General features: G+C 40.6%; 2 protein-coding genes across 3 annotated transcripts in view; one reads left to right on the plus strand and one right to left on the minus strand.

Annotated features, from left to right (window-relative positions):
- LOC125903742 (bone morphogenetic protein receptor type-1A-like) overlaps positions 1–14,385 on the plus strand; it is a 68,870-nt gene extending 54,485 nt beyond the window's left edge. Inside the window, exons 4-13 of one of the 2 annotated variants that reach the window (XM_049600865.1) lie at positions 4,072–4,234; positions 4,361–4,463; positions 6,301–6,400; positions 6,497–6,581; positions 6,834–6,969; positions 8,805–8,997; positions 9,640–9,937; positions 10,325–10,500; positions 11,068–11,198; positions 11,348–14,385. In XM_049600865.1, coding sequence (XP_049456822.1) covers positions 4,072–4,234; positions 4,361–4,463; positions 6,301–6,400; positions 6,497–6,581; positions 6,834–6,969; positions 8,805–8,997; positions 9,640–9,937; positions 10,325–10,500; positions 11,068–11,198; positions 11,348–11,473 — 1,511 coding nt within the window. In that variant the 3' untranslated portion in view covers positions 11,474–14,385. Of the gene's footprint in view, positions 1–4,071; positions 4,235–4,360; positions 4,464–6,300; positions 6,401–6,493; positions 6,582–6,833; positions 6,970–8,804; positions 8,998–9,639; positions 9,938–10,324; positions 10,501–11,067; positions 11,199–11,347 lie in introns of both variants that reach the window. The other variant, XM_049600864.1, reaches the window with a different exon arrangement.
- Positions 14,386–21,148: 6,763 nt separating this feature from the next.
- On the minus strand, positions 21,149–25,747 carry rps27a (ribosomal protein S27a). Its single transcript, XM_049600866.1, has 6 exons — positions 25,675–25,747; positions 25,499–25,563; positions 25,012–25,066; positions 22,277–22,362; positions 21,781–21,912; positions 21,149–21,349 (listed from the first exon to the last, which is right to left on the minus strand). The coding sequence occupies exons 2-6, from the start codon at positions 25,544–25,546 to the stop codon at positions 21,200–21,202; spliced, it is 471 nt and encodes a 156-aa protein (XP_049456823.1). The 5' UTR covers positions 25,547–25,563; positions 25,675–25,747; the 3' UTR covers positions 21,149–21,199.
- Positions 25,748–27,075: the final 1,328 nt, after the last annotated feature.

The raw sequence follows: 27,075 nt of genomic DNA on the forward strand, positions 1-27,075 counted from the left end.
TGTTTTTATCAGGCTGCTGCTGCTGCTGCTGCTGCTGGATGTAAATAAACAGTGGGTCTGAAGCAGCGCTGTGACTTTAAGAGTCTGATTACCCAGCGTGCTCTCTGCCAGACCTCAGTCTCCACTCTGACTGCCGGCACAATTAAGCACACATGTGGATGGAGACAGAAACAAGAGCAGCCATTTCCAGCCCCAACACACCCACCATCCCTTTACTTCTCCTGCCTCCTCTCTACAGTCACGCTGTACTTTTTTATCTCAGCCAATCAGAGCTGTCCTTGGTCTGAGAGGGAGGCAGGACAGAGAGAAGCTGTGTGTGAGGGTTTTCAGGTCTAGACTGTGATGATGTCATTTTTAATATTTTATTTGTATGCTTTTCATTTAAAGCTGCACAGATTTAAATATGAAAACATGTTGGGAGTCTAAAGAGTCTGCCTTTACTTAGGGAGGTCCGTGTGTCGCTGAGGACAACTTTAACTATACTGTACCTTCTGACATAATAATAATAATAATAATAATAATAATAATAATAGTAATAATATAGCACCTTTTTAAAGCTATTTTTTGGGCATTATTTGCCTTTAATGGACAGGACAGTTAAGTGTGAAAGGGGGAGAGAGAGAGGGAGTGACATGCAGCAAAGGGCCACAGGCTGGACTCGAACCCGGGCCGCTGCGGCAACAGCCTTGTACATGGGGCGCCTGCTCTGCCACTAAACCACCGACGCCCCTATAGCACCTTTAAGAACAAAGTCACAAAGTGCTTTACAGTGAAAACAAATTATAAAAATCCTGAACGTAAAATGAGTTACTATAAATAAACTGACTCGTTTGTAGTTACGGAGTTCTTACTTAGTAACTTACTCACTTAACTAGTTAGTTAACAAGTTAGTGACTGACTTGGTCTGATAGTTACTTAGTTACTTATGTAGTTTCTTACTTAACTAGTTGCTTACTTACCTCCGTCATTACTTACTTGCTTAGTTAGCGGATTAGGTACTTACCTTGTTACTTACATATTTAGTGACTTTCTGACTTGTTTAACAACTTAATGACTGACTAATGGGCAGATAGTTGCTTAGTTACTTGTGTAGTTAGTTACTTACCTTGTTACTTATATAGCTGGTTAGTAAATTACTTAATGGCATACTTACTTACTGATTTGTTTAACAACTTAATGACTGACTTGGTCAGATAGTTATTTACTTAGTTGCCTAAGTAGTTTCTGAACTACTGAACTACTTAAGCAACTTACGTAGTTAGTTAGTTACTTACCTTGTGACCTACATAGTTGGTACATAATTAATTGTGTAGTTCCTTACTTACCTTGTCACTTACATAGTTGGTTAGTAAATTACTTACTTACTGACTGACTTAGTTTCCTAGCCACTTGCTGACATAGTTAATTAGTTCCTTTCTTTCTTACATTTACTTATTTTCATATTTACTAATTTATCCACTCAACTAGTTACTGACATAGTTTTTTACTTACGTATTTGCTCATCGACAGACTGACAGATACTTAGGTACTTACTTACAAAGTCAGTTTGTTAGTTACGTACGTACTGATAAACTTAGTTACTGAATTAATGGCTTACTAAGTGAGTTACTTACTGACTGGCTGACTTGGTTACTTAGTTTGTTACTTAATTAGTTACATGGTTACTTACTGACATAGTTACTCACTTGCTGACTTAGTTATTTACCTAGGTAATTACTTACTTATTTACATAGTTACTTAGTTAATGGCTTAGTTTGTTGCTAACTTCAGCAACGTCAGTTACTTCGTTATTTACGTAATTAATTACTGACTGACTGACTGACCGACTTAGTTACTTACTTAATTACTTACTTGCTTAGTTATTTACCTTTTTACTTACTGACATAGTTCATTTGTTACTTACCTAATTACATAGTTACTCAGTTAGTTAGTTACTTAGATAATGGCTTAGTTAGTTTGTTACTTACCTAGTTACCTTCTTACTCACAAAGTTACTTACTAAAAAAGTGACTTTAGTTGTCACTTATTTACAGACTTAGTTGCTCACTTAGTTATTAGTTACTGACTGTGACTGATTTAGCTAGTTACGGACATACTTAGTTTCTTAGTTAGCTGGTTACTTCCTTACGTGGAGGTCCTGGCCCTCACTTTGCAAGTTATGCTATTGTTTTATAAAAAACTCATTTAGCCGCACACAGACACACGTGAGCACTAGGCTGGAGTTTTAACTTTCTACACTCTGGAAACTGTTTTGTAAAAGCTCAGTTTATTGTGCGGAAAGTTCTGTTTGAGTCTGGACGCAGGTTTGAAACAGAGAGATTTAGCCTAACGTGGACCTACCCTGTGTTTTGGGGAGGTTTTTTTTTTAATGTGCCGACTCAGCTCAGTGTGAAGCAGCTCATCAGAGAGTCGCTGCGAGGCGGCATCAGCCCAGTTTCTTCTTCTTCTTTAGATTTTTCCCCTGTACGTCTGTCAAACATGAGTCAGAGTCTACGTTCCAGTCCGCAGAGTCACAGCAGCAGTCTGTCAGATTCTCTGAACCACAGAGCCAGTTTTTACTTCTGCGGTGGCTGTACAGAGAGACAGACAGACAGACAGACAGACTGTTGCCGCGACGACCAGGCAGCTCAAAGTGTAGCTGTGCAGGTAGTGCATGTCCAGACATGACAACATGCACGTCCGCACACCTCAGACTGTTTATACTCGGAGCTACAGAGAGAGGAAGGAATGAGATAGAAGTGTTTAAAAGTTGATGGAAAAGAAATACAAGGTTTAAAAAAAAAAAAAAAAAAAAAGACGGTAGGGAGGAGAGAAGAGAGAGGGATTAAAGGAGGACTGGAGATGATCAAAAGAAGGCAGTTAAGGTGGACTGATAACAGAGGGATAAAGATTTCTCTTCCTTGTCTCTTTATCTCTCCGTTCTTTTGATCAACACTTTAAAGAATATTTTCTCTGTGTGATGAAGCTGAATCAGTCAGTCGACTGACAGAAAATTAATCAATGAGTCAAACATTAAATGCATTAATCATCCTAAAATGTGCTTATTTTCTGCCTTGTTTTTTTAAAAGAGCATGAACCAAAAAATAAAAAAAATGAGCTAAAACTTTAAATTATTTAAAATAATTATTGAATTATTTAAAATAACATAAATAAATGAGCTAAAACTTAAATGAATTAAAATAATTGTTGAATTATTTAAAATAAAATAATAAATAAATGAGCTAAAACTTGAATAAATTATTTGAAATAATTATTGAAATATTTAAAATAAAATAAATAGATAAATTAGCTAAAACTTTAATTAATAATTTTAAATAATTGAATTATTCAAAATTAAAAAGAAATTAAGCATAATAAATAAATAAGCTAAAACTTTAAAAATACATTTTATTAATTATTGAATTATTTGAAATAATAAATGAATAAATAAATGAGCTAAAACGTTCATGAATTATATTAAATAATTAATTGTTAAAATGGAAAAAAAGGAAATGAATAGATAAAATGAGCACATGATGTAAATAAAACTGGAAACAATAAGAATAAATTGATGTGATTAAATTGATTACAGTTAAAATGTCAGAGGGGGGAGGGGGTGTAACATCACCTGGAATACCTGTGACCTCTGACCCCTGATACTTTTAGTGGCTTGTAGTCTTTCGGAAGTCACTGAGGAGTTTTATAAAAGCCTGAAATGTAAAGATTTTGATGGGACACAGTCACAGTTGTTGGTGCAGTATAAATAGCCTGTGGGCCTTTTATGGAGCTCCTCCTCCTCCTACTATTCCTCTTCTTCCTCCTCCTGTTGTTCTGCTGATAGAGTAGGAATGTTTCACCTCTAGCAGAAGTCTCTATAATAAATCTGACCTGAAGTCTGTTCTCCGAGCTCCCCGCTCTGTCCCAGAGTCCTCAAATTGAAACTGAACTTAAATTTAAATTAGTAAATGTATTAGATTTTGACTCCTGAATAATAATCAAAGTGTCTTTCTTCATTTGAAAAAATCAATAACACAGAGACACTCTGAGCTGCAGATAATCACACTGAAACTCTGTTTGTGTTTCTCCCTCCAGCTGCAGGTCAGAACCCAGATCATGTCCTGCAGGGGACGGGGGTGAAACCCGAGGCTCGGCGGCCCGGTGAGGACTCGACCATTGCACCCGAGGACGCCGCTCGGTTCCTCAGCTGCTACTGCTCCGGACACTGCCCCGAGGACGCCACCAACAACACCTGCCAGTGAGTAGAGACCGCAGTGTACAGTGAATCTCTGGTAGAACGATCAGGGTGCAAGGTAGAGTGAAAACAGTTGAGTCCAGGCCCTGAAGACAGTTTGACTGATGACTGATCTGTGTGTGTCCTCAGGACCAACGGTCAGTGCTTCGCCATCATCGAGGAGGATGAGCACGGCGAGGCCATCCTCACCTCTGGCTGCATGAAGTATGAAGGCTCACACTTTCAGTGCAAGGTACACACACACACACACACACACACACACACACACACACACACTGAATTCTGTGTTTACACGCACAGTTGTAATCATATGTTTACATTTTCCGACTGAAGTAAGGCTCCCCCTGATGAGTCACCTGAATGACCTGTACTCCATCTTTAGCACAGATTACATAAAGAAAATACTCTCATTGGTTTTTGCTCGGGGGGCTTTTGTTGACGTTGCAGTTGCGTGCTGAGTGTTGTTGTTGAAAGCTCTGCACCACCGTCTGTCTGCTCTGAGCAGGGCGGTGAAACACCATACACCATAGATGACAGCAAAAGGCAAGAGACTCTCGCACAAGCTGAAATGAAAGGGAGCGCTCATAACTTCGATAAATAACATAAAGAAACAGTCTCATACTGCTTCTTGCTGTCGTCTATGGCGTGTGGTGTTTTGCTGCAAGCGGGGCTCAGTTCAGTTCAGTTAATACAGTTAAAACTACATCAGCCCATGCTCAAACACTTCAGAGCTCTGGAAAGTGGAGAAGAGACAGACAGCAGAGAGTTGGAGAGTTGACGACAGAAGGTTCACGAGTCAAAACAGCAGTTGATTTAGGACAAAGGTCGGATCAGGCTCTATGTATCTTAATATAGCCGATCCTGATAAGGGAAGAAATGCCTTGATCGGCCCTGATACCGATCTTTGAGATTCCTCGTCTCTGACTTTTGATATCTACTGTTGGCAACAGATGTTGCTGCACATTTCCGTAGTTAGCATGCATTAGCTTGGAGGGCTAACTTTACCCGTTTACTATATTACATGAACGATGCTGTCACCCTGAACATTAAAAAAAATATATTTGGGAAGAAGAAACGAGTTGTCAAATATACATATTAAACAGCCAAATCTAATTTGACTAACATAATTCTAATGTCTAAAAACTGAAAGCATTGACCTGCTGTCATTATTGAGATTTATGCTCAACTTAAGTCACATAAATCTTCTTTTTTCTTTTTTAAACAAGAATTACAAGTCAGTTCAATAAACTTTCAACACTCCGAAGTGTCGGTTTCTTACTTAGTTTCTCAGTAACACAATTCAGTCGTCTGTTTAAGTAGATGTCGTATCTTCTCCTTTTGTTCTCACAATTAATCGTGGGGCTTTTAAGTTTAAGACAGACTTATCAAGTGTCTCAGAATCACTCCTAGGAATCATGCTGAAAGTTAAAGTATGACTAAAAATACTCGCTGTTTTACACCATTCAAAGCCACAAAATAGATATGATGATGACGTGATGTAGTTCTCTGATAATAGTTTAGATTTCCAGTAAGACATTCAGATTATATCACCACTTAGTTATGTGTAGGCGTCGTGTGTATAGGTAAATAACAGATAGCTAAGTAATGGGAGAAATAGGTTATCTAAGAAGCTGAACGAGTGATCAAAGTTTGATTTATTACTGCAGAAACAGGTCGTTGCAGACTCAAATCATGACTGTTTGAAGGCTGCATTTTTCTGCGTTGCTGTGATGCTGTGAGGACCTTATTTTATGTGCAATGGGTGTGTCCAAACTGAGATATTAAACTATAAATTTGAGTCAAAACATCCCCTGCCAGTGCCTTACTTGTTATGGTATGACAACTGTGAGCTCTCTGAAATATTGGCCGAGAAAGGAGTCATTTAAAAAAAAAAAGTAAAACCAAATTTACATCACTCAGAGTTTCAGCCAGGTAGGAGTGACTTCCTCCTCTTGGTAAACACAGGCTCTGCTCTGTGAAATGGTACTGGACTAGTTCCTGTCAGGTGTGAGACAGAAGAGGTGGCAGGAGGTTCACCTGATGGTTTGTGTGATTGTTTTGATTGACAGGACTCCCCCAACGCTCAGACCAGGAGGACGATCGAGTGCTGCAACACCGACTTCTGCAACAGGGACCTGCAGCCCACGCTCCCCCCTCAGCCTCCCCCAGGTAACGTTCACACTCCACACAGCCGCTGAGAGGTTCAGGTGTTTTATCATCAGGTGAGAGTAGAGACAAACCCGACGGTGTCTTGTTTTCCAGAAGGAAGTCCCCACTGGCTGGCCTTCCTCATCTCCATGACGGTCTGCTGCTGCACTCTGATCTGTGTCACCGTCGTCTGTTACTACAGGTAGGACGTCAGCTGACATCATCAGCAGCACCATATAGACCTGAGTGGACCTCAACACAATGAATAACATCATTTAAGACTTGTTGCCATGTAACCTTTAATATAGAGGACCCAATACACCCCTCACCCCTCTGTTTTACCCATCGTCACTCTGTGCTGAGGGGCAAGGTGGCTCGAATACAAGACGTGTTGGGCTTTAGTCTGTATTTAGAAATATAACTGTGTGTGTGTGTGTGTCTCTCTCTTTCTCAGGTATAAGTGGCAGAGTGAGCGTCAGCGGTATCACAAGGATCTGGAGCAGGAGGTCTTCATCCCTGCTGGAGAGTCACTCAAAGACCTCATCCACCAGTCACAGAGCTCTGGCAGTGGCTCCGGGCTCCCCCTGCTGGTAGGGACTCTACACTGCACCAGGAGGACACTGACTCACTTTAATCATGTGAACTACAAGCACATACAAACATACATGAGACCTCTGCTAAAGAAACGCCAGATCACTTCAAAATTAGAAGAAAAATAAGTTATTATGAGACTGTGAAGTAGAACTAAATCACTCGGTTACTATATGCACCATGTCACACCTGGTTTCAGTTCATACCTGGTGACAATCTGCTCTTATTTTACAGCCTTTTCTCAGTTCTTTACATAATTTTGGTTTGTTTGAACTGATGCTAAAAGGGCAAAATATTAATGTGACATCAAGCGATCTAATCACACACTTTCTGATATTATCTACTACTGATTTAGTTTTGTGACTCAATCCTGCAGTTTGACAGCCAGATTTACACAGAAACTAAGGCTGCCTTTACACTACCATGTCTTGATGCCCAATTCCGATTTGTTGCCTATTCACCTTATTTTTCACGGAGACACAGAGGCAAAACAGAACGCAGCCAGCTTCCGTTTTTTTGTGCGACACTTCCGGTCCTGCACTCTTGACCACTGTGCAAATGTCCCACGATATTTGCTACGGTGACATTACTGCAGGCATGGAAATGTTTACATTACTGAAAGCAATTTTAAGGACTAACTTTAAATATTTGAAGTTAATTGTTAAAGAATAAATCACCTGGAAAGCTGCCGCTGCTCCACATAATTTAAAAGGTAACTTCGCCTACACAGAGCGGTGGAAATGTCCGTGCAGCTGCAGACGGGTGCGGCTGGATGATTGATAGGTACATGCTGATTTGGGTGCTATCAGAGCCGATCCGCGCATCACTATGGCTTAATAATCAACTCAGTCAATAAAAACAACCCGTCCTGTGTTAGGAGTGTATGTCGCTGACAGAAAGAAAGAAAGAAAGAAAGAAAGAAAGAAAGAAAGAAAATTTAAAAAAAAAAAAAAAAAAAAAAGACAGAAAAGCAGCGTACACCTCAGATATTTATTTCTCACAGTTGCGCACATGTTTGGCTGGCATGCAGAAGCACCGTCTGTGTGTCAAGGGTGCGAGCCGCAGCTTCAGCTGCTCAGGTAGAGAGGCTGTGTAGCCCAGTGTGTTTTTTCACTGATTCGGTTCTGCACGTTCTCTGCTGGTTCACTGGAGACGAGGATCAAGCCGTTTGTCTCACTCAGGATAGATTGTGCTTTTTTTTTTTTTGGTTCATAGTTTTTGATTGACGTGCGATTTATTCGGCTTTCCTTCCTTTCCCTCGCTCATGAGCACGTCATCAAAATGCGCTGTTGTCGCATTATTCATGATGTGGATTGCCAGGAAATATCCAATCTGTCTGTTCAGATTACAGACCTATTGGCACATATCTGATTCATATCCGATATATTTCCACATTTGAAGGAGGCCTGAATCTGATCTGACAATATCCGATATCATGCGTTTTTTTCCTGTTTACACGTTCATGTTACAGATCCGATCTGTGCCACTTGAGAGGAAAAAATCAGAATTGGGTCACTTGAACCATGTAGTGTAAAGTAGGTGTAAATAACAAAGAAAAATGAAAATAACCCTGACATTTGCCCTCTGTGAAGACTTTTATATCCTTTCTCTTGATCCTTCGTCGCTGTTTTTTAAATGTATCTATACAAATGATTATTCCCTGACTTCTTCCTGTCAGGATTTTTTCTTCTTCTTCAGATAACTGAATGACTTTGAGGTGAAACAGCAGCTGAGATTTGACTCTAATCCTCGCTCTTCCTGCTTTGATACAGAGATAAAAGCAATGTTAACAAAGCTTTGACTCGTCATAAAACCTCCTCTCTCCCCCGCTTAGGTGCAGCGGACCATCGCCAAGCAGATCCAGATGGTGCGTCAGATCGGGAAGGGACGGTACGGCGAGGTGTGGCTGGGACGCTGGAGGGGCGAGAAGGTGGCCGTCAAAGTCTTCTTCACCCGAGAGGAGGCCAGCTGGTTCAGAGAGACGGAGATCTACCAGACGGTCCTGATGAGACACGAAAACATCCTCGGTAACAAAACACACCTTACTTCACTTCTACAACACGTAGAAAATAATTTTTTTTAAAAAATGGTGACGCTGTCTTTTTAATAGCGAAGACATACATCAGCATGAAACTGTGAGCTCAGAGCGACAGACAAAGACTACAGGACTCCAGTGCCGATCGATACCTTCATTGATTTTTAATTTGGTCGATGATTTAAAACGAATAACGGCGTCGCCTGTCGTCTGTCAGACTGATGAGACACGAAGACGACACACTGTCAGACAGACAGCGCTCTGATTTACTGAAGACACACTAACTCATTTAAAGTGTGTGTGTGTGTGTGTGTTAAGCTCTCCTGAGATTGGAAATGTGCAACACCATTTTTTTTTACCAACACAACATATCAAACAAAAACCAGAGACTGTATCATATTAAGTATCTGTGAACTGTAAATTCACCACTTCTAAGCAGCGGAGAGATGATATGTTATCTCGGAGCCTTACAGTTCTAGTTTCTTCTCCTCTGTGCCTCTGCATCATGTCCGCAACGGTCTATACCAAAGAGTAGCGTTAAAGTCAAGAGAGCTTCCCCAGAAATACACTGCACAGCACACTGACCAGTGAATGTCTGGCCTGTCAGTCATCTCTCTCTCTTATCGTCCTGCAGGCTTCATCGCAGCTGACATTAAAGGCACCGGCGCCTTCACGCAGCTCTTCCTCATCACCGACTACCACGAGAACGGCTCGCTGTACGACTACCTCAAGCTGACCACGCTGGACACGCAGACCCTGCTGCGGCTGGCGTACTCCGCTGCCTGCGGCCTCTGCCACCTGCACACCGAGATCTACGGCACGCAGGGCAAGCCGGCCATCGCCCATCGAGACCTGAAGAGCAAAAACATCCTGATCAAGAAGAATGGCACTTGCTGCATCGCCGACCTCGGCCTCGCCGTCAAGTTCAACAGGTATGCTGTCGAGTTGTGTCGTGACGTCAGCAGTGAAACAATTCTTCGTCAGCTACACAGGGCTGAAACTTGCCTCTGTTTGATTCCTCATTGTGGTGTTAATAGATTATTGTTGCAGTGGTTCACTTCTGAGCTCTTTAATTTGATTTTTTTCTGTGTGTGTGTGTGTGTGTGTGTGTGTGTGTGTGTGAATGACTTTCATATAAAGCATATTGTTAGACAGCTGTGACTCTGATCCAGAACCATTTCCCAAAACAACATGCTCCTAAAAAAGACAGAAACAAAAGTTGATCTGCAGCTCGTTATTTTCAGTTTTATTCTTAACAACATTCAAACAATGTATTCCTCAGCATGTGACTGACAGCACTTTCATTTGTGTTGCCATAGCGACACTAACGAGGTGGACGTCCCCCTGAGCACTCGAGTGGGGACGAGGCGTTACATGGCTCCCGAGGTCCTGGACGAGAGCCTCAACAAGAACCACTTCCAGGCCTACATCATGGCCGACATGTACAGCTACGGCCTCGTCATCTGGGAGATGGCCAGACGCTGCGTCACTGGAGGTACACACACACACACACACACACACACCACACACACACTTGTATACATATATATATAATCTAATCAACACCTCTGTGATAGTGTCAACAATAGTGTCTTGCTTTGGTCTGAATCAGGGACTAGCCTTATTACAAAGTTGCATAATTGCCTAGAGTTGGTTCATGTTCTCACGGCAGCATTTACAAGCGGACCAGATCAAATGCCTTGTGAGAGAAAGCTGCTCTTGATTGGTCAGAATTTCCATGTGGGAAAAATCCAGGAAGTAAAGCAAACGTTGAAGAAGAGTACACTTGCAAGATAAATGTGACACTTTCTAATGTCACAATGGAGGGACAACTACGCAGGTTAATCGGCATATCGGATCTCCCAGTAATGCTAGCTTTTTAGCACATAAGCTAACGTTAGCTGCGATAGCAAAATTAATATTTGATTTCTCTGTAATGCTAACTAAATTAGGCGGGTTAATAGACACTTTTATTACACTTCGTAACTTCGAAAAGAGGTCGTCCAGATAAACATGAAGACACTGTGATTTCAGGTGAGCTAATGTCTCTCTGTGTGTTCAGGTATCGTGGAGGACTACCAGCTGCCGTACTACGAGATGGTGCCGTCTGACCCGTCGTACGAGGACATGCTGGAGGTGGTTTGTGTTAAAGGACTGAGGCCGACCGTGTCCAACCGCTGGAACAGTGACGAGGTGACACACAGATTTCATCTGGATGTAACTATAACTAAAGCTGTCAGACAAATGTAGTGGAGAACAAGAACCTTGATTGTGTATTGTATCTAACAATGTGTGTGTGTGTGTGTGTGTGTGTGTGTGCGTGTGCGTGTGTGTGTCCTCAGTGCCTGCGGGCCATGCTGAAGCTGATGTCAGAGTGCTGGGCTCATAACCCCGCCTCCCGCCTCACCATCCTCAGAGTCAAGAAGACGCTCGCCAAGATGGTGGAGTCCCAGGACATCAAGATCTGACCAGCTTCATCCTCCTCCTCCTCCTCCTCCTCCTCCTCCTCCTCCTCCTCTTCAGCCCACCTGAACCCACTCAACCTGTTCAGACCGGATCAGGCTCCCTCTTCATCAGGAGGAGGAAGAGGAGGAGAGGTTGAGAGATAATAAAGGACCCATTTCAGGGCTGAACTGTGCATCTCCTCCTCCTCCTCTTCCTTCTCCTCCTTCTTCATCTTCAGTCTGTCTGGAAACAAATATGGAGTCGTTCCTCCTCCTCCTCTTCCTCTTCATCCCACCTGAACCCACTCAATGTTAATGGACCGGATCAGGCTCCCTCTTCATCAGGAGGAGGAAGAGGAGGAGAACCTGGGAGATACTAAAGGACCCATTTCAGGGCAGAACTGTGCACCTCCTCCTCATCCTCCTTCATCTTCAGTTGCTCCGGAAACAAACGTGGAGTCCCTCCTCATCCTCATCCTCCATCTTCAGTCTGTGTGGAAACAAATGTGGAGTCCTTCCTCCTTTTCTTGCTCCTCCTCCTTCCCTCTGTCTTCAGAATGTTTGGAAACAAACATGGAGTCCTTCCTCCTCCTGCTTTCCTCTATCTTCATTATGTCTGGAGGCAAACATGGAGGCCACCTCTTCCTCCTCCCACCTCCACCTTCACCTTCACTGTCTGGAAACAAATCTGGACTCCTTCCTCCTCCTCCACCTTCAGTCTGTCTGGAAACAAGCATGGAGTCCTTCCTCCTCCTCCTCCTCCTCCTCTTTGTGTGCTGAGCGGCTCATTGGGAGCGAGACAGTCGGGTTTGACGCTTTCTGTGAAAGCCAAACGAGACGATAAAGATAATTTTAACGATGAAGAGGAGGTGGGAGGAGACCCGCAGCATCATCTTCCTCCACGTCTGCCTGTTTCAAAATGCTAAAAAATGCCAATTTTTGTTTTGTTATTTTCTCTTCAGGACTGAGTTCTCCTGCCATATTGAAATATATCTCCACTCTAAAAAGTAGAGTTAATTATAAAAAGGTACTATTATAATATGTGAATTTTAATGTGTAAATAAATGTTATCATTAGATGCCGTGCCTACTCATGAGAGGATTTTAAAATAAACCAGAACACTGTGCTGCAGTGGTGTCGACGTCCACCCGACTCCTCAGAGACGATACCGGAGTCACTACGGAGACGTCTACCGTCCTGTCTGTCTGTCTGTCTGTCTGTCCACATCCTGTCTGTCTGTCTGTCTGTCTGTCTGTCTGTCAGTCATGAGATTGATCGGTTACAAAGAGGTGGAGCTGCTCTGGTGGCACAAAGCAATCTGATTGGTTGAGCTAAACCTCAGCAGGTGGAACCAAAATGACCTGGCGTCACTTTCTGAAGAAAACACAAGGTTTTTTATGTTTGGAGTTCGGTGCTCCGACCTCTGTAAACTTAAGTTTTTGGCATTCTCGACTTCATTCTCCTCTCCTCCAGTCTCCATGTGTGCACACGGCCCTGCGGTTTTATGTCCTTTTATAGGGATTTGCGGGTGTTTACCTATGTTAAATAGGATCAACTGGCACACGCTGTCAGCTTATGAGGAAAGTGGGATTCATCATGATGGTGCGAGTAATTCTGCTGTTTCAGAGAGCATCTTGAATCTGACGTAGACTTTTCTTTAGGACAAAATTTAAGAGAAAACGTAGGAGGACATAGGTGAATGAGGCCCTTTTGTTTTTATTGCTAAAATGCTAATTCATTTCTGAGATTTAGGACTTTATCCTGCAGTACTGTATTCTTTAGTTTATTAGGATAAACCAAGGCACATATAAACAATTTAATTACTGTAATAAGACAGAGAGGCCTTCTGTCAAAACATCTGAAGTCGTTATTTCACTCATTGATTTTAGGTTATCCGTCGCACCTAAAAGATTACATAAAAAAACCTGTAGTCTTGGATGTAAAATCTTTTAACATTGTTAAATGTTAAAATCTGAAGCTAAAGGTAATAACAATAGTAACTATTTCCTTTTTCCTCCTTGCTGTTAATATTCTGTTTCATAAGGCTAGCTAGTTAGCTTACAGTGCTTGTCGTCTGATAGTTAGAACTTGGACCGCTAATGATAAACTAGCAACACCTGCTGAGGGCTAACTCGTCCAATCAGATGCTTTCTGACTGTTTAAGATTCATTTATTCCAAAATAAGAGTTTCTTCATCCCACAGAAAGGTAAAATTAGGAATTTATTTTAGTTTCATTTTGGGACAAAATTTTATTTTAAGAAATAAGTCCAGAATTTGGTTAGCCTAGCTTAGCACAAGAAAGGAAGTATGGGAAAACTGTTAGCCTCGCTCAATAAAAAGAGTGTATTGTATTTATGTGTTTTATCTGGTTTATTAAACAGGTGTAAAAACAGAAATATAAAAATGAGACATTTTAGCAGCAGTTAGCATTGAAGCTATTTGATGCTAGGCTAGCAGTTTCCCTTTGCTTCCAGTCTTTGTGCTAAGCTAGGCTAAACACACCTCACCGCTCTGTGTGTGTGCAGAGATTCACCTAAAAAGTTGAACTGTTCCTTTAAACTGTTTCATGTTGGTTTTCTCTCCTCGGCAGCAGGATGACGTGCACGTGTTGGCTTGGTGTGTGTGTGTGAGTGTGTGTGTGCGCAAGCGTGCGTGTGTGAGAGTGAGAGAATGAAGCGAACCGTTCATACAGTTCATATTTAAGAGCAGTAACTTTAGTGTTTTCTCTCTGTAATAAATATGCAAGAAAACTCCCCGTATAGGAATAATCTCTAATATGTAAATCTTTAATGTTTTTTTGTTTTGGTGTTGTTGTTGTTGTTTTGTACAGCATCTGGTTCGGTGCCTTATGAGTTTACCAAGGAAATGAAAAACTCTGTATACAGTCTGTCCAATGTAACGATTTTTAAGTAAATAACCTTATTTTAGTACACAAGCTCACAGCGTCCGCTCTGCTTCTTTCACACGTGGTTCATTTTGCTCTTTGACAGAGACTCATGGAAGCTCAGGAGAGTAAAAAAAAGGATGTTAAGTCAGGTTTTGATTTAAAATATGGACAAAATAATGAGATTTGATGTCTCATATGATATTAAAATACATTCTTTACTTACTTTAAAGGATTTTTGTGATAGAAAGTCAAAATTTTTTAAAGAAATTGAAACAAAATTATTAGATGCTCAAATTTTTACTTGCAAAATGTAATTTTGATTAATCATCTGCAAAAAATATGTATATAATGTTGAATAATTTGACCCCGTGGGGGGAAAAAAACCTAACCCTAGCTTTGTTTTCATTTTTGAAGACGATTGTTGACACCAAGAAATGAAAAAAACCTACTGGAAAGTCAAAGTTAATTTACTATGGCTTAAAATTCTTAGATACAGAGACATAAATACCAAATTAAAAAGTCAATTTAAGTCAATGTTGTGATAGAAAACCTAATTTAATGCTTTGATTGCTTAATAATAATAATGATTCACCATCTTTGCGCCTTTCCTTCTCATGTGTAGTTGAAAAGAGTTGAAGAAATGAAGCAGAGGATTTATTTCTGTCACACCTGACAGTTTACCAAATTGCCAAAAATCAATCAATCAATGAATAAATAAACTGACCTGACTAAAACCTCAAACAAAACGTTCTTACGCCTCAGTGCTGGCGATAGCTGTGGCCAGAGTAGGTATGTCTTCGGGTTGTCCGTCCATCTGTCCCATTCTTGTGAACACCATATCTTAGGAACACTGAGGTAATTCTTTCAAATTTGGCACAAATGTCTACCTGGACTCAACAATGAACTGATGAAGGTGTGTGTGACCTCATAAAACATATTTTTGGCCATAACTCAGAAATTCATACATTAATTATGACAACATTTGACACAACAGGATTATCAGTGCTTCTCAAAGTAAAGGACACTTCCTTGGTAGGATGTGCGTTATTGAAAAGGACCTAGGCCCAATTCCAATCCGATCCCTTACAGACTCACTGACTTAGAGGCGCGTTCATGTGAAGTGCGTGAGTGTTTGAGGGCTGTCCCATTGTCAAATCGTCAAGTCAGTGAGTCAGTGAGTGAGCCCTTTATGCCCCCTACCGTAGGTCAGCATCGATGCGGAAATTACCCACAGTTCATAGCGTTGTGACGTCAAATACAGGGGTTGCCCTCGGAACACCGGAAGTAACACGGTCGGCAGATATGCAAATGTTAACGTTATGGAAGGAGAGCCAAAAAACAGATAGATAAACAATGAAACATTACATTAACAAGGATTTAAGATGGTACATAAACACACATGAAGTCAGAGGAATACCAGTGGTTATATTCCACACACAAAGAATAGACTAGTCAGTGAGGGTTCAGGGCTTGAGTCTTTAGGGGCCGGATTGGAATTGGGCCCTACTTTCACTAGCAGGAAATTGTGCCCTAAGAATTGTGGGTAACTCATGTTAGCTGAGGATACACACATACATCCTTGAAAGTTCTCTGAAGGAAGGACTCAGTCCTTGTTAAGGGGATTCATAGTTGTGCGGCAGACCCTATGCCATAGTCTACACATGTGGCCTACGCTGCTGTGAGCATTTATAGTTGTGCGGGGGTGTGTCTGTGTCACACACCACCGCACAAAACACGAGTCAGCAGCAAAGGTTTCTGTGAAGTGCTGTAAAGTTTAGTGGATTCAAAACACACAAACACACATTAAACATGGCTTAATAGAGACAATTTCAAACACAAGTACACAAATCAGCTTCACTATAACTCGCAGCATTCACAGACAAATGCTAACGATATTAGCACAAGCCTATGGCCTTTTGGGGGTCAGCTCTATGTTCCCACATTTCTAATAATTTTTTTTTTTTCACTGAAAATTAGGCCCTATGTTCCCACGGCCCTATGTTTCAAATAGGCATCCTCCTTCCTTAACATTTCCTCCATGAGCCTATGACGCCTCCAGAGGGCTGGAAAGTGACTCCAAGCATCCCAGGAGCAGCCCCTCTCTATGCCAACCCAGCTTCCCTGAGGTATTGATACACTGCAAACTATGGTGGCGTCAGTTGCAGCGCTTCATTCGACTGATCTGACCGGAAGTTAGTCAGTGCGAGGCCTCTGTGCTACTTAGTTTAGTTTGATTATTTAAAAGGACAATGTGCACTTACATTAAATGTTTGCAATAAACAAAGAGATGGTCGCACCAGATTTAGCTAAAAGCTGCATTCCATCTGTAGTCCATTGCTACTGGATAATAGGGGAGACTGGGGTAAGCTGAGCCAAAGGGTAAGTTGAGCCACCCCTTGTTGCTAGGAAACCGTAAATAAAATTGAGCATGTGACCAAATATTTAGGAGGAAGGCTTCATTTTATGGAGTCTGTGAAGGGAAGAACCACATGAGTTAAGTGGTTCGAGATTTATGTCCAAAAAAGCATTTTTCACTCATGAAAGTGAATTTAGTCTCTCATAAGTTTCATGGGGATTGTGTTTAGACCAAAATAGATCATTTTTAATTTGTTTCATACATCAATTGTGGTATCTATTAACTACAAAATGAGGTAGTACAGCTAGCATGAAAGTGCACCATTTTAGCTGTGGGGGCTAATAAAGTCAATATAGTAGCTATGGGGTAAGCTGAGTTGTAAGTTTCTGAGAAGAGGCAAAGCTGGATACGGTAAACCAAGCTTTACTTTCAAGGAGAAAGATGAGGGATTCTTCCCAAGAAGCGATGTAATTGCAAAACTCCCCAAACCTCAGAGTCCCGGCAGTTTGTATTCCCCTGCAACCTGGGCAGGTGGGATATGGATGGAAGGAGGGAGGGGGGTGGATGGAACGAGAGTAAGATGGAGGGAGGAGTTTAGAGAGGATGAAGGAGGACATATAGAGGAAGGATGATGAGAGAATGAGAGTTTTAGTTCAGAATGCTCAAATGTGTTAATAAACAAGTTCAAATTATTATAATACCTTCATTTCCACAATTGGCTCTCCTGTTAGCAAGGACACCAAACTAGGATTCACGTCTACGGATTTAGTTCAGTGTTTTCTTTCCAAAAACACAGCTGTTAAGGTTCTCTTGCTAAGCATACTTTAAGGCATTCTCAGGCCGATGTTGAAATGTTTTAAAGTTGTTTTATGCAATAATAATTTAAAAAAAGATTTGTACCTCTTGAATTGTGTATTATAAATAAAAATACACATGGATTTTAAGAAGTGTCTTATTTAATTCAGTACAGACATGTATAACTGTGGAATATCTTAACCCAGGGAGGGAGGGAGATGGCTCAACTTACCCCAGACAGGGGGTAAGTTGAGCCACGAGACCACTTTTTTTTTGGACATGCTATATTATCAAAACAGTTACAGTATGTTTACACTCATTCTGTTTGTTTGTAGGGATGCACAACATCCTGAAATATATGCACATATATTAGTTAGCAACAAAACTATAATAGCCTTGATGTAGTGATCCTGAATATGAAAAGTGGCTCATCTTACCCCGGTCTCCCCTAGGTTGGGTGTAATTGGATACCAAATTGGGAGAAAGGGGGATAAAATAAAATCTGATAGAAATTTATGAAACAGGAAATGTGGGAACATAGGCACGCTCCCGCATTTTACATTGTATAAATTAGCCTCGGGACGAGCAGAGATTTCCTCTGCTCATATGAAGCCAGGATAAATTGCCTCGCTCCATTAAAAGAATGTATTGAATTTATGTGTTTTATCTGGTTTATTGAACATGTGTAAAAACAGAAACATAAATATTTGACATTTTAGCAGCAGTTAGCATCGGAGCTATTAGAAGCTAGGCTAGCAGTTTCCCTTTGCTTCCAGTCTTTGTGCTAAGCTAGGCTAAATATAATTTGAACCATCTGCACAAACATTGCTGTCTTATCGATGATTTGACTTACGGCATATTTTTCATCTTAAAAAGTAACTGTTTTAATGCATCTCACTCAATGTTGAAAATGTGGATGATTTTAAACACCTTGGTGGAGTCCTGGACTCCCAGGGGAGCTTCTCTGGAAATACTCAGTATAAACAGAGATGCTCACAGCGACTCTATCTTCTTAGTGTCAGGGTTAGTGTACAAAACAATGGTTGAGAATCAAATGAATTATTTCATTTATTGTGTTTGTTGCTGACATTTCATTTGTCTTGTCAGATTGTTCAGAGAACGGTGCAACATACTGAGGATGAAATGTCTAACCAAAGATGCTCTGTAACAATGGTCTCTGTTTTACTTGGATTCTGCAGGTTTTTTCCCCAGACTGTCTTTGAACGTCACACAGCTCCACCTGCTGGACAAACGGTGGAACTTCATCTTTACAGACAGTCAGGGTCCAGGTGGGAAAGTCTGAGGACTGTTTACATGTCTGATTTCCGAGTGGGGACACAGCTGTTTATTTTCATTATGGGTTACTCCGCAGATTTTTTCCATAAATGTCAGGAATCAGTGACGAATGCCATTTTAATTATGTCTTTAAATGCATCTGTGATAAACACTGTAATCCTCAACGAGGCACTGTCTGGACTCCTCATCCACAGCGTCCAAATCAGGTCAATAATCATCCATGACACTGACAATCTTTTGAATAACTTAACTTCTGTAAACTAATCTGGTTACTATGCTCTGTCCAAATCTCACACACACGTGTCCCCCTGTTCTCTTCCTGAAACAAGTGACCTCTGCTTAATGAGGCGAAAGAGTCTTACTACTTCTGCTGTACTGCAGGTAAACAAAACTGTGTATATCTTTATCCTGCAGTCATCTGTAGGTTTGACGTCTGTGTTTCGTCTCCACCATAGGCTATGAAACAGGTACAGAGCCAGCATATAGGCACATCTAGCTGAGTGAATTAAGGGTTTATTTCAATCAGACCACAGTTGGAGATTATTGGAACAGTAAAAGACAAACCAAGATAACTCTTTATTAGTTTCTTTTGACTTTGAATGAAGTGTGTTCTACAATATTAACATAACTATTTAAATGGAGTCTGGAGAGTTTGGCTATTGTGGTTTTGGGGCTGTTTCTGGCTCAACCAAACCGAATCTTCAGTGAACACGTCTATCTCTGTATAATGTTGTCTGACACTAACGCCCTGTTTCCATCGAGTGGTAGGCTACAGTTCACTTCACTTCAGTTCAGTTCAGTTCAGTACGCTTTTTTTTCCACTTCCACTGTGAAAAGTTGTGGATGGTACCAATGGAACCGTTCCGCACCATCCCCATGTTTGGTCCCCCCTCTGTTGGGGTACCTAGCACACAGATCTGGTACTAAAAGGTGGAGCTGTGAACACTGCAGTCTGATTGGTCAACAGAGGACGGTCACTCTGCTCAGGGCTGAGTTGTGTCTGGTTTTGAGGCTCATGTAACCACTGTTCATACTGTGGAGAGTTTTATTAGTAAACTGTAACTATACAATGAAAGGATGTTTTGCTGCCTCAGTTCACCGGGCTGACTTAAGGTGGAACATGAACTTGTAATGTTACTCAATGCATGAGTTGAAGACGTGAATCATTCAGAACACTCTATGTCTATATGACAACTTTGACCATCACTTTAGTTTTTATATGACATACACTTTAAGTAAAGAGCAGCTCTTAAAGCATTTATAAACATTAAGTTCGGCTGGGTTATGTGATCTGCATATATTCTAATCCTCACTCGGAGAAAAGAAAAAGCGTTGCAGAGCGTCGTTCCTGTGGGCTACAGCAACACTGAACCCCTGAGCTTACCTGAGAAGGCCTAAATGCACAAACCCACTATTTTTTAATATCCAGTGAAAAGAGACTCTCACTGCAGCGCCTTTCTGTGGATGCTAAACGAGGAGCAGACTTCCATCTGTGTCACCAGTGATGAATAAATACAGTGAGTGCTGGATGAAGCAGTGAGTGACAACAACCCCGCCCACATTTAAGAGGACTGTTTGCAGTGGAAACACTAGGGTCTAGGTACCATGTCTGAAGGGCTACTGTTGGTTTCAAAGGTACCATACTGAAAGTGCTTGGTTTGAAAACAAACGCTTTTATTTGACTTAGGCCGACAGTGTACAATTGCCCATAGAGATTTTATTGCTGCCAACCTCTCAATACCAAACCAGTTTAAAACCAGTTTCCGTTTGTCACCCAGACAAATAAGTGGAAAAATACGATCCAGGCTGACAGTAACTGGAGCTATCCTTTTAAATAAGTTTTCAAGACACTTGTGACCTCTGACAGAAGCGACTGTCACAAAATCCTCCATCAGGGTATAATTCCAGGAGGGCTCCAACTAATTAATGAATTGTCAAAATGGAAAAGCAAAAAATACCTGTTTCCTTGAGTTAAACCCAAATATTAAACTACATTTTCTTACAAGAAACAGATGATCTCTTTTTAGAAGCCTGAGCCAGAAAAGGTTTTACTTTAAAAAGTAACTGAATTCACTGATCATCAAAACATTTTTAAAAAAATCTTTTCAGATTGTCAATTGATACTCATAAGTTCTGCCCTGTTTTGTATCAGATACAGAAATCCTGGAAACCCTGTGGGAAACTAAAACTTAAGTCTTCTGGCCAATTCAGTGATGAAAAAGAAAAATCCAGTTTTGCTCACACTGGTCTGTCACATTCATGGATATTAGAGAAAGCTCTCATGTTATAAACGTCTAAGTTAGTTTGTACTATCGTGAACATTCAAGACATTTTTCCATCAGAGAAAACGCAGAGTCTTTTGAGTTGTGTCAAAACATTTTCAGCTTTTATTAACGCCCATCAGTCTGTCCCTGTCTACTTGTCCTCAGGCTTGTTGAAGCAGTAGGTGAGGCAGCACTTCCCGCAGTAGTGACGGTCAAAGTGGCTTGCCATGAAGACGCCGGCGCCGCACTCGTCAGCGGGACACTCACGCCTCAGCCGGTGAATTTTACCGTTCTCGTCAACCTGGAAAGAAAAGACACTTTTCAAAACTTGTTTCGAGTTCAGAAAGAAATAAAATTCCCAAAATTTAATTTTTTAACTGAAGGTAAATGTGTGTAACTCAATGTGCAAAAAATATTGTGTCTAGAAAATGCATTTCTCACGTTATCAAACCCCAAATCTATTTGTACTGAAGAAACTCTGACTTCTCTTTTCGTTTTAGACCTCAATACATATTGAAATATTTTTCTGACACTCAACTAGATTAAAAAAGCTGAAATGTTTAACAAATTCTGATAAAACTGGATGTTTGCCAAGAAATCAGGTGACAGTGTCCACTTTAATTCTGCCTGCATATTTTGTTTCCTATCACATTGATAATTAACATGAGCAAATGTTCTAGCAGATGCTGAATGACATCACACAGTATTTGAAGGACTGAGGTGTGTTCGTACCTTGTAGTATTTGAGCACAGCGAGCTTGACCTTCTTCCTCTTGTGCTTGTTCTTCTTGGGGGTGGTGTAAGACTTCTTCTTCCTCTTCTTAGCACCACCACGCAGCCTCAGCACCAAGTGCAGGGTGGACTCCTGAAAAGAAAAACAGTTATTCGGCTACTCAATGCTCCACTATGTTCACCTGCTGGTCTGACACTGTTTTCTGCTGAGCAGGTAGTGTGCAGTGACTTGTTACAGCACCTTCTCTAAAAATGAAGCGAAGAGCGACGTTCTGTGCTGGACACAAACAATGAGCTGAAACTCACTGACACTTGTCACAGTGAGAAGGTTTCTCCTCCCTGTATTTACCAGGCTGATAATGTGGCCGCTACACATCAAATTCACTGACCTGATCAGTTTCAGAGTCACAACAGTTATAAAATGACCTTTGGCTCTGAAACTGTGGTGACATAATTCAAGTAGAGATAAAAACATGCAGTCCCTGCCCTCAGCTCACCTTCTGGATGTTGTAGTCGGACAGTGTGCGTCCATCCTCCAGCTGCTTTCCAGCGAAGATCAACCTCTGCTGATCAGGAGGGATACCTGCAGGGAAGACGACACAGGTATCAACACCAATACTGGATCAGAAGGGTCAACACACTGGGTATGTTAACACGCACACTGATATTCCACAATATTCTGAATGTGATATGGGTCATGTTTATAGCATCTTCTGTTTGGATTTTCCAAATTTAGCATTTTCCAAGTTAGAGTCCTGAGATATGCTGGTATTAGTCAGGGCCCGTATTCACAAAGATTCTCAGAGAGCTCCTAACTTAGCCTAAAAATTCCTCGCAAGGAATCTTAGCTTAAGAGTGATTCAGGAAGTTTCTGAGAGCAAGGAGGGGACAGAAACTTTTATCTTAGTGAGGAGGTGTGGTTGACCCTGTTGCTAGGTATGATGCAGTCTTCTAAAAGCTGTGATTGGTTGTTACAAAAAAAAAAACAACACACTCCTAGTAATGAATGGACAGTGAAATCAACCGATCATAGAACTTAGACTGTATTAAGAAATGTGTAATCGTGAAAATAATTTTATGTCATGATGATGAAACTCAGCAAAATTAAATTAATTGTTACACAGCTTCAAATGTTTGAACGTACCTCATTCACATGCCGATTATTATATTGATTTGCTTATTGTTATGTTTACTCGCCATGCTGGTAATGTTACTACTTAATCTATTTGATATTAATGGTGGATGCAGACTCAGCTGTCAGCAATTACTGTGATTGTTGGCCTCCTTGTAAAAAGCGGTTTGATTTGGCAGAATGACCAAAACAACAAATGAAACGGAGAAAAAAAAAGAACGAGAAAGCCGAACTGGACAGAAGAGCAGTGCCTGCTGTTGGCACAGCTCGTGGAGGAGAACAAAGGAGTTTTAAGAAGGAAATTCGGGATCACGGCACAAGGGAAGAGGCAGACTTGGGAGCGCATTGCCCGACAAATCACTGCGTCGTTCCCTCTCCTTTTACGCACAAGCAATGAGTGCGAGAAGCGCTGGTACGTGCTGCAACCCAAAGCGGGCGTTATTATGCTGGGTGGGAAAAGTAAGCTCATCCCTGATGAGGTCAACCACAAACATTCTCCCTGCACGATCAAGCCGGTAGCGTCTTATTAAATCACTGTTGTTCAATATACGGAGAATATCTCTCCTTCCTCTGTCTTTCCGCCATCTTCTCTGTTTAAGACACTCTGTTTAAAAGTCCTCCTCCCTCCTCTTAACAGTTTGTCACCTTAGGAGCTCTCTTAAGGCCTAAGATGGTTTGTGAATAACTTTTATCTTACCAAGGGAAAATTCTAAGAAAAATCTTAGAATTCGAGGAATTCTAAGATTTTTCTTAGAATGACGTCACTAAGAGCTACTTTTAGTCTTAGGATTCTTTGTGAATACGGGCCCAGGTTTTCGGAGCACTCTTTGGACATGTATAAAGCACATTTAGAACAAGCGTCTTCCTTGGGGTTGGTTTTTAGTGCAGCCTGTGACACACAGCCTCTTTACAATGAGCTCTATGCCTTATCGTGATAAGTTGTAAACCAACTATATTTGCCCCAAAGAAAAGGCCACGTTTTTTGTCAGAAGGAGAAACCCACCTATTTTAAGCATTATTAAAGACTTGGATATCAATGAGATTTTGGATATATAGGCAAGTATCGCAACGCCATCTCTTCCAAGAAGGTCGTAATAAAGAGGCTGTGCTCACACAGTCCAGCAAGTCCAGTGCCCATAGAAAACGCTGAAGAAAAAAAAAATCCTATTTTGATCCAAAAGAAGCAAAATGGCACCAGCGGCTATAACTGCTCCACTTTTGTATATTTTGATGTGTCAAAAATATGTCAGGGCACGTTAATCGGAGTATTAGTGGAATATTAACTTTATTAGCCATGTAAGCAGATTGGTAAAAGCCTGGGGACAGCTGCACAATATATTTTTAGTTTACTCCTTCAATATGACACTTGAGGCTTAATTTCCCCTTAGTTACAGGACCTACATATAGATGTTGCATGGAAACATTTCCTTAGTTAGGGAAAACATTAAAAAGGCATGTACAGCATTTTTACAGTGGTAAAATACTTCAGTTTCTATGTTTGTTTCACACCTCTGACACCTACGATAATATATCCAATAGCTTAAGGGATTCCCTTAAATATAAGCCCAAGATAAGGAGAAAACCCTACATACTGAGGGAAAAAAATAAGGAAACCTTTAGAAAAAGACTTAAGGGTGTTTGGTGCAAACAATTTTAACTTAAGGAAGCCTTAAATCCGGCTTTAAGGAAAATCTTAGTGTAAACAGTTTTGTGCGACAGGGTCCTGGAATATTCTGTGAATGAAACAGTCAATAACAAGACTGCCTCTGACAGGTGTGTGTGCTAGTAAATTTGGATTCAACTTCACTGCAGCTTCACAAAATGGCCTGAGAACAGAATTATATGCACTTACTTTAAATACACTCTTTAGTTTAAATATAAAACTCTTCATTAGTGAAATCTGTCAGAAATGTAGTCGAATGAAAACAAAGCTGCATGAAAAGACGATACCTTAAACTCCTACATTAGTGCTTACATTTGTACTTAAGTAAAACTACTTAGTTAACACTCCATTACTTGTTTCCTGCCTGCAATGATGCAGCAGTGACTTATCTGCCACTAAATCTTTACACAGAACAAACCATAGTTCAATGAGCTCACCCTCTTTGTCCTGGATTTTGGCCTTAACATTTTCAATGGTATCTGAAGGCTCAACCTGGAAACAGTAAGGAGAAGAAGACAGGTCAGACATGACACCTTCTTCCGGCCCGAGCTAACATCACATGTCGGGTAAGAGAACTTCAACACGGATCAGTTAACATACATGTGTTGTTTTTAATTTGCAAGAAACGTTAATATGCAGTTTGTATGTGGGAGACGGTCAGTTTTCTGGGTCAGCCTCACCACACGTGTTTACGGTGTTCTGCGTAACTGCTAGCAACTAACGTTAGCTTAGCCACTTAGCATCAGTTATAAGCTAAGACAGAGCAAAGCATCAGCTCAGCCGGGGTTTGAACAAATGTAAGAGCCATAGCAGTTGATGTGATTATTGATGGGGCTAATTAAATGAGGAATCATCGGTCTAACTTGACTTTAAAACTCGGATTAATTAACGCCGCATCGCTCCACCACAGCCCGGCTCACTCACCTCGAGGGTTATAGTCTTCCCCGTGAGGGTTTTGACGAAAATCTGCATCCTGGCGTTCAACCCACCTACACAGGAAAACACACAACACTTTTAACTTGCTGTTCGTGCCGCACTTTTCTCGTTAAAACCGTTATTTCGTGATAATATTTCAGTTTGTTCGCAGAGCACGATCTTACCACAGGCTCACTCCTAATGGCGGATCATGAGAAGAGGGCTTTCGGGAGGCAGCGACGGGGTTTTCTGCTCGCGTTTGCACGGGTTGGGCTGCCCGTTAATGTGCCTGATCGGAAATATCGACAAATATTTTATTTTAGTGTCTTTTTGGCGAAATGATCGGAAATCAAATTAATCTAGAATCTCTATAAGGGCGCATTATTTAGTTTATTTAAATCTGAAAGTGAGCTGATCGAAAAAATTATTGAAATCGAGAAAAAAAAGAAATCACAACCTCAATTCAAAGTAATAGAGTACTTCGGTAAATTCCATCTCCAGTGTTTTATTTATTTAATAAGAAATATTTAATTGGTGCAGTGATTAAATTACCGCAACACAGTGTGCAATAATTCAGCTGTGCAACATTCTTAACACCTCTGAATGTATATAATTATTCAACATACAATGCACATGATTGTACATAGCTCATGTTTTCTCTTATTCTTTATTCTATTGATGTATATATTGTAGTAACCATTAAAGCTGAATATATTTCATATTTCTGAATGTAACACTATAGTTCACACTGTTTATGTAGGACAATGCACATATTTGTATATTTTTACACACTCAGACTCAGCACATTTTATTCTTAGTATCTTAAGTACTAGTGTTAATATTTTAGAATAATGTACATTTTTTGGGGGGATCAATAAAGTATTTCTGATTTCTGATGAAGCAGATTAGCTCAGCCTCTTCATGAAGTATTTTTTTTTTTTTTTTAAATCCAAAACTTTAAATTTGCTGCCTATGCAGATATTCTAGTTCACGCCCAAGAACTGAAGCGATGCCACCAAGAAAGGGCTGTAAGAGGAAGCAGAAATCTGTACTAGGCTAGTTAAAATCGACGTACCATTAAATTGACTTCAAAAAGTAACAAGTAAGTAAAAGTAAGCAGTAAGGCAAGTCCACCATATTATCAAAGTAAATGGGCATGAAACTGAGTAGAAAACAAAAAAAGGATGTCAGCCAAAATAAAGGAAAAAATAGAATACTTTACAGAGAAAATGTAAATAAATAAATATACACGTCATAAATAATACAAAACAAAATTATTTGATCTTCATTTGAGACTAAACCATATTACTTTTCAGGGTCTGTTAATTCTAACATTTACACAGTTAAGCAGTTTTTTCTTTTGGTTTAATACATGTTAGGGATTTGCAGTACAACAAAAATTGATTATAGAAGGTTTATAGACGGGTGGTGTGTTCATTCATTTTAATTAGTGCATGTAATATTTGGCCATAATGATAACTCAGTTAGTCAACATCTTTTCTCATCTTTCTTTCATAGCTACTTTATACATTTCATCCACATGTGAACTGAGTGCAGTTGGCCTCCTGGTTCTGCTTCACAGTGTA

Source organism: Epinephelus fuscoguttatus, linkage group LG16 (assembly GCF_011397635.1).
Source record: "Epinephelus fuscoguttatus linkage group LG16, E.fuscoguttatus.final_Chr_v1".
NCBI lineage: Eukaryota > Metazoa > Chordata > Actinopteri > Perciformes > Serranidae > Epinephelus > Epinephelus fuscoguttatus.